At 47.7% G+C, this 8,218-nt stretch overlaps 1 protein-coding gene across 4 annotated transcripts in view; it reads right to left on the reverse strand.

The window, feature by feature from the left end:
* The window catches only part of Prkar1b (protein kinase cAMP-dependent type I regulatory subunit beta), a 140,746-nt gene that overhangs the window by 110,298 nt on the left and 22,230 nt on the right, over positions 1-8,218 (reverse strand). For all 4 annotated transcript variants that reach the window (XM_021186831.1, XM_029533623.1, XM_029533621.1 and 1 more), the window contains exon 2: positions 7,344-7,542. In XM_021186831.1, coding sequence (XP_021042490.1) covers positions 7,344-7,520 — 177 coding nt within the window. In that variant the 5' untranslated portion in view covers positions 7,521-7,542. The remainder of the gene's footprint in view (positions 1-7,343; positions 7,543-8,218) is intronic.

Genomic DNA, 8,218 nt, shown 5'->3' on the forward strand with positions numbered 1-8,218 from the left:
CGTCATTTCTTGCTGGCGAGAAGGTAGCGCGGGACAGACTCGGCCAGGGAAGTGTTTATTGTGTAAACCTGGGGACCTGAGTTTGGTCACTGAGTTTGGTAAAGATGGAAAGAGACAAGAAGACAAGAATAAAGTCACGAAAACCAGAGATAACAAAGGAAAATAAATGGGAGGCTTAAACCAACCATATTGATTATATCAAATGCCTATGATCTACAAATGAGGTGCTACATGCATATCACTTAATGCCTTTATAGGAATGAATGGGACTTAATATTTTAATTGTAAATAATATCAACACATCAGACCAACGGTAGACATTATCATATTCGACTTAAAAACCTAAAACCAAGCCAGGTGCAATAGTGTCCACACCTCTAATTCCATCACATGAGAGGCTGAGGCAGAAGGATCATGTGTTCAAAGCCAGCCTGGGCTCCATTAGAAACGGGGATGTGACTCAGTTGGTAGAGGTCTAGCTACATTGAGTCTAGGGTTAGATCCCCAGCACCACCTGACAGGGTGATGGTGGGGCCCACCATCTTTGCACTCAAGAGATCAAGATTATCTATCCTCAGCCACATAGTAAACTTGAGACCAGCTATGGCTACAAGAGATACTGTCTCAACCAACCAACCAACCAACCAATCAATAAACATAATTAAAGAAAGGGGAAGAGATAAACACAACTGATGCCGGAGTCTCACTAGTCGTTGTTATCGACAAAAAATCAAAAAATTAGCAAGAATGCAGACTGTGACTAGGGAGATGGCTCAGCTGGTAAAGATACTTGCAGAAGAAGAGAAGGAGGAAGAGGGGGGAAAAGGATAGGAGGAGGAAGAGGGAAAGGAGGGGAAGGGGAAGAGGGAGGGGGAGCAACTCCTCCAAGTTGTCCATTGACATTTACAAATATTCCACTCGAGGCACCAGAGCCCACACACATACACAATAAATTTTAAAATAAAAAAATTTAAATCTAAAGGTATTGGATACACACCTTTAATCCCAGCACCAGCAAGGCAGAAGCAGGTGGATCTCTGAGGATACATGGTACCCCTGGTCTACAGAGTGAGTTCCGGGACTACATAGTGAAACCGTGTCTCAAAAGCTCATTTAAAAAACAAACTAACAAACAAACAAACAAAACACCAATGCCATGACCCTGAACTCTCAGTTAAGGCTGCTTTGCCTGATCTCCTCAGGTACACAGGGAGGAGCCACCGCAAAGCCACACTGTCATCTGCCAGGAAGCACACATTAATGAACTGAAAAGGTCTGGAGTCATCCAGCGCCCTCAGGCCACAGTGAAGCTGGACCTGAATAACGGAGACATCTGGAAATGCTCCAGATAGTGCAAAAATTAAACAAAGAAAAATCCTACGGAAGGAAGCAAGGCTTGAGTCTCTGCAGAGAGAGGAAAGATCCCGAGCTGAGTGAACCGTGAAGAAGGAACTTCCAGCATCAGAATTGTGTCAGTGTTGTCAGTGTTCCCAAAACCGTGCTCACAGGAAACGTGTGCACTCCGATGTTTCCTTTCAAAAAGGATTAAACTGCTATTTTGGCATTTCACCTTAAGCTTTGGAAAGGATATGGCCATCAATACAGCACAAAGAAGGAAATCATAAAAATGAGTGCAAACTCAACATCAAGTGTAAAGAAATAATAATAATAAGATCTGGAGAGTGGATGAAACTATCTCCTTGAAGAGACCAAGGGGCTGGCGCCACGGCTCAGTGTAAGGCCAATGCTGGCTCTTGCAGTAGGCCCAGGTTCAGTTCCCAGCTCCTCCATGGCAGCTCACAACCATCTAACTCCAGTTCCTGAGGATCCAGCGCCCCTTTCTGGCCTCCCAGGCTACCTGCCGTGTGTGGCGCACAGACATACATGTAGCACACAGATATGCATGCAGGCAAAACACATAGAATAAACTTTTAAAAGGAAAAAAAATCATTAGAATTGATAATCCTCTAAACAGACTTGTTAGCAATAGAGAGGCACTAATCGCCAGTATCAAGAATGAAATGGGGGAATGGGGAGATGCTCAGATGGCCTCCCTTGCTGCTCTTTGGGAGGACCAGAATTTAGTTCCCAGCACCCATATCAGATGGCTCACAACTGCCTGTAACTTCAGCTCCAGGAGATTCAACACCCTTCTCTGTGTGCAAACCTGGTAACCCAGGACTGCCCTGTAATCTACATGTGCTGGTAATTTTTTTTTTCGAGACAGGGTTTCTCTGTATAGCCCTGGCTGTCCTGGAACTCACTTTGTAGACCAGGCTGTCCTGGAACTCAGAAATCCGCCTGCCTCTGCCTTCCGAGTGCTGGGATTAAAGGCGTGCGCCACCACGCCCGGCGTGCTGGTAATTTTTAATTTCTCATAGAATCATCTGGAAAAAGTCTCAAAAGTTTCAGTGAGGAACTGCCCAGGTCAGGTTGACCTGTTGGTGTGTCTGTGGGGAACTATCTTGATTTCCCTAATTTGGGCTGAAGGGGTGGGGTGGAGGGGATGGGCAGGGAGGACGGGGCACGCCCACTGTGGGTGGGGCCATAGTCTAGGATTAGACCAGTGGTTCTCAGTCTTTCTAATGTCATGACCCTTTAATATATTTCCTCATGTGGTGACTCCTAACCATAAAATTATTTTTGTTGCTACTTCATAACTGTAAATATCTGTGTTTTCTGATGATCTTACGTAAGCACTGTGAAAGACTCATTCAACCTCCCCCACCAAGATGTCTTAACCCACAGGTTGAGAACCACTGGTTAAGATCAACAGAGAAGCCAGGTGACTTGGTGGCATAAACCTTTAATCCCAGTACTCAGGGAGCAGAGAAATGTGTCTGCAAGTTCGCCTGGTGTACATAGTGGAGTCCCAGGCCAGCCAGTGCTACATCCAATAAGAACTATACAGGCCAGTGAGAGCTATATCCCCACCAAAAACAAACAAACAAAGCCAGACAGAACGAGCAGAGAAAGCTGAGCACTAAGCCATGCGTTCACGTTTCTCTCTATCCTGGATGTAGCTGCCCCCCCACTCCTGCACAGGCACACATTCATATACTCTCTCTCTCTCTCTCTCTCTCTCTCTCTCTCTCTCTCTCTCTCTCTCTCTCTCACACACACACACACACACACACACGGAATGCTGACCCATCATACACTGAGCAATCATTGTCCCCGCAGAACAGATGACAAGTAGAGAAACACGTAAAAGATAAAACTGCCACTGTCACATGGCCACACCAGCTAAAGATTGTTTAAACAGAATACCCAGCAGGAAGGGGGGTGGAGGGAGGGTGGCTCAGTTGGCAAGAGGGTTAGCTTTGCAATGGGTATTGCTGGCTATGGTGGCGCACACCTTTAGCTCAAACTCAGGAAGCAGAGGCAGGCAGATCCCTGAGTTTGAGGCCAGCCTGGTCTACAAAGTGAGTTCCAGGACAGCCAGGGCTACACAGAGAAACCCTGTCTGGAAAAACCAACAACCCAAACAAGCCGGGTGTGGCTGTACGGCTTGTGACCCAGCTCTAGGCTGGCCAGCTCCAGACTGAACCGAAGACCCTGACTCAAGGAACTAAGGTGAGAGTGATGGAGGAAGTCCCCTACATCTGTAGGGCAGCACATGTGCACAGACACCATAACAAACACACACAAACACAGCAACAAGAATAAATAACACAGATGGTAGAGGCAGGAGCCTTAATTAAAGAGTTTTCATACGTTCTCTCTAATTCTAAACTTAGAAGATTTTCTTTTATAGTCACAGGTGCTCTTATTTGTTTTTCTGTTTTGTTTTGAGTTCTATTTTCGTGTCAGGGTCTCCCTGTATAGCCCAGGCTGACCTCGAGATTCCGATCCTCCGCAGCCTCCGGAGTGCAGGAACGACAGGCATGTGCCACCAAGCCAGGCTTATGAATTCGTTTTAAATATTGTGGGGGTGCTGAGAGGTTGGGTCAGTTAGTAGGGTGCTTACGGCTGGAGCTTGAGGGCCTGAGTTTAAGTCTTGGGCACATTTGCAATCCCAGCACTAAGGAGGAGAAGCAAGCGACTCCCTGGAACTCAGGAGCCTGCCAGCCCAGCTGAATGGGTGAGCTCCAGGTTCAGCAAGAAACCCTATCACAAAGCAGTAAGTGGAAAGGGATTAAGGAAGATGCCCAACATTGACCCCTGACCTCCACACACAGATGCACACATCATAGGTGTGCATAGGTACATGTGAACACATACATTCACACAGATATAAATTAATTAAATGACAATTTAAAAATATATTTTAAGCCAGGCAGTGCTAGTGCACGCCTTTAATCCCAGCACTCGGAAGGCAGAGGCAGGCGGTTCTCTGTGCCAGCCTGGTCTACAGAGTGAGTTCCAGGACAGCCAGGGCTACACAGAGAAACCCTGTCTCAAAAAAAAGAAAAACCAAAAAAAAAACCAAAAAAAAAAAAAAAAAAAAAAGAGCCGGGCATGGTGGCACATGCCTTTAATCCAGGCACTCAGGAGGCAGAGACAGGTAGATTTCTGAGTTCGAGGCCAGCCTGGTCTACAAAGTGAGTTCCAGGACAGCCAGAGCTATATAGAGAAACCCTGTCTGGAAAAAAAAAAATGGATGGATGGATGGATAGATATGATAGATGGAGAGATTGATAAGAAGGAAGGAAGGAAGGAAGGAAGGAAGGAAGGAAGGAAGGAAGGAAGGAAGGAAGGAAGGAAAGAAGGCAGGCAGACAGACAAATAGAGATTTTAAAGAGTGTTTTAGGGAGTTGGCTAAGTGGTTAAGAGCACTTACTGCTTTACAGAGGACCCTAGCTCTGTTCCTAGCACAAATGCCTGAAACTCCAATTCCTGGGGATTTGACACCCTCTTCTGGCCTCCAAAGCTACCTTTGGTTATGTGGCATACACGTGCACACACACATACAAAGTTAACAGTAGCAATAACAATAAACTTTAAAATATTTCGATAAGTACTATTTACTAGGTTTTTTTTTTTTCAGAGTTGGGGGTAAAGCCAAGGATTTTCACAGCTGTATGCCAGTTAAGCCCTGGACCCTCCCACTGAGTACCACCCCTCCACTCAAGATGGAAAGAGTGTCTTAAAGAGAAAAATGAGGTTCAGTCTTTTGAGTCAGGCATGGCTGTGATGTCTGTACTCCCAGAACTCAAGGGCTGAGGCAGGAAGAGCATAAGCTTGAGACCAGCCTAGGCTACATAGCAAAACCTTGTTTCCAAAAAATTCACAGTATGGACTAGAGATGGTTCAGCAGCTGAGAGCACTTATTCTTGCTTAGGACCTGAGTTTGACTCCCAGCACCCACATCTCACAACTGCCCACATGTCCAGTTCAATCCAGGGGATCCAATGCCGTCTTCTAACATGGTACACAGGCATGCATGCAAGCAAATACTCATAAGTAGAATAAATAAATATTAACAAAATATTTATGTTAAATAAATATATATTATGAACCTAAGATAGGATAATAATTCTTAAAAATTAAAAACATAATAATGAATAGTAGTAGTAGTGGCAGTTGCTTTGGGTTGGAGCTATGATTACAGGAGGCCACCATGAAAAGTGTCTAGCAGCAGATGGTTCACAAATGCTCAAAGCAAGTCACAGCCTGATGCGACTCCCCACATTCCCATCTGGTCTCCAACACACTGGGACAAGGGATAGTTAAATGACCTCAGGTGACCCTCAGCAAGACTCTGGGCGGGGAGCTATGGTAAGGATGAAGCTGGTACCTAAGAGGAAACCATGCGCTCATGATAAGAATCCTGCTAGTCACTCATCCCAAGCAGAGGAGGAGCCCAGGAGAGGGGCTGGGGGACTGTGAGGGATGTCATTCCCGAGGAGCCAGTCAGGAGCGCCTGTGTCCTCAGAACAGTGGGACTAGGGAAGTGAGGGAGCGTGTGCTTATAATCCTTGCACTCTGAACGCTGATGCAGGAGGATTGTAAGTTTGAGGGGAGCCTGAGTTACGTAGCATGACAGTACCACAAAGAAAGAGAGGGTGGGAGAGAGAGAGAAAGCATGCGCAAAAGCGCTTCTTCCCATCAAACATGTCTGGGGCTAATTCCTCCATCCACACAGCAAGTCCAGCATGCAGATCAACATGGACCTGGACTACACACACCTCCATCACTTGCATGGTCAGATGCTTGCCTTTAATTTGTTTTTATGAATGTGTGTGTCTGTGTGAATGTGTATGTGTTCATATGTGTGCCTGTGGAAGCCAAAAGAAGGCCCCGGATCCCATGAGAATGGAGTTACATATGGTTCTAACCCACCAGGTGGGTGTTGGGAATCAAATCCGGGTGCTGTGGAAGAGCAACCAGTGCATGCTCTTAACTGCTGAGCCAGCTCTCCACTCCTCTCCCTGGGATCTGAGGCTTGACAGTCAGGCCCTGATAGCTGGCCACTAGGCTTTAGGATGGCTTCTGTCACTAGACCTCAGCTAAGTGACACAGGCAAAGTGGTCCAGGCCTGTGATCTCAGCACTGGAGAAAATGAAGCAGGAGGGGAGTTGCCGGTATCAGACCAAGCTGGACTACAATGTGAGATCCTCTTAAGATATACACATAACCAGACTTCATCCCATCTGGTCTATATGAAAACTGCCAGGGGGCCTGAGGCCACTAACCAGGTTCAGATCGATAATCCCTGAACCAGTCTGTGAGAGGTGTGAAGACTGTAAACCTCAAAGAAATAGAAAGCGAGATGTGGGACCCAAAGATGAATCCAAGGCCAAACAACGAAAAGCCAGTGTCAAGTCAACTGAGTTACTGGGGATGGAGCCCAGGGTCTTAGTCATGGATGGAGCCCAGGGCCTTAGTCATGGGAGGTGTGGGGGGGGAGGGAGATCCAGCCTCTCGCACTAGGGGATTCGAGGCAGGGGCTCTGCCACTGAGCCACACTCCAACCCCTCACTGGGGGATTCTAGGCAGGTGCTCTACCACTGAGCCACACCCCAGTACCTCACTGGGGGATTCTAGGCAGGGGCTCTACCACTGAGCCACGCCCCAGCCCCTCACTGGGGGATTCTAGGCAGGTGCTCTACCACTGAGCCACNCCTCACTGGGGGATTCTAGGCAGGGGCTCTACCACTGAGCCACGCCCCAGCCCCTCACTGGGGGATTCTAGGCAGGTGCTCTACCACTGAGCCACGCCCCCAGCCCCTCACTGGGGGATTCTAGGCAGGGGCTCTACCATGGATCTTCAGCCCCAGCCTTGCTTCCCATGATCCTGACAGATCTGGGATACAGGGACATCACTGTCTTGGAATTCCAAGGACGGACTTGAAGCAGCTTTGCCCAGGCCACCTACAAAGGGTACTAGTGGCACTGACCTTCTCCAACTTCTCAAAGTGCTCCCGGAGGAATCGCAGTGGCCGATCCGGCTTGGCAACACAGAGGTGCACAATGCATTCTTTGAGCACCTGCTGGATGCCATGTTTCTGCACGTACATCTCGCATCCTTTCAGAGAGTCCTCGTCCTCCGAGTGGAAGCATGATGGGGAGGCCATGGTCAGAATGTCTTCTACGCTCCTGTTACAAGATGACACAATCAGCTTTAGGAGGTGCTGGAGAAGAACTTTTATAAAGTTCTGCCATAAACTTTATAAAGTACACGTGGGCTGGGCCTGGTGGTACAGGTCTGTCATGCCAGCTACTCAGAAGACGAACACAGAGGATTGTGAGTTCAAGGCCTGCCTGAACAGAACCAGCCTATACAACTTAGTGAGAACCTGTCTCAAAGTAAGAAGTAAAAGAAGCCTGGGATGGGTTTAGAGAATATGACTTAGTTGGTAAAACACTGGCCTAGGATGCAGATTTCATCCCCTGCACCAGTGAACTCTACAGTGATGCATAACTCTAACCCCAGCCCTCCTGAGCAGGTAGAGACATGAAGATAAGGAGTTTCAAGCCAGCCTTTGCTACATAACAGGTTGGAGGTTAGCCTGGTCTATGTAGACTTTGTCTTTAAAAGGAGCGAGGGCAGGGGAGATGCTGACAGGATGGTTCAGTAGATAAGGCATCTAAGGCCCAGGCATGAGGACAGAAGGTCAGATCCACAGCACCCACAGACATGCCAGGTGGGCAGGGTGGCCTACAAGCCCAGTGTGAGGGAAGTGAAGCCAAGGTCCCTGGGGCAAGCTAGCTAGACTGTCTGGATCGGTGAGTAGTGAGTTCAGGGAGAAACTCTGCCTCACTGTATAAGGTG

The sequence above is a fragment of the Mus pahari genome, chromosome 23, assembly GCF_900095145.1.
Source record: "Mus pahari chromosome 23, PAHARI_EIJ_v1.1, whole genome shotgun sequence".
NCBI classification, from domain to species: Eukaryota; Metazoa; Chordata; class Mammalia; order Rodentia; family Muridae; genus Mus; species Mus pahari.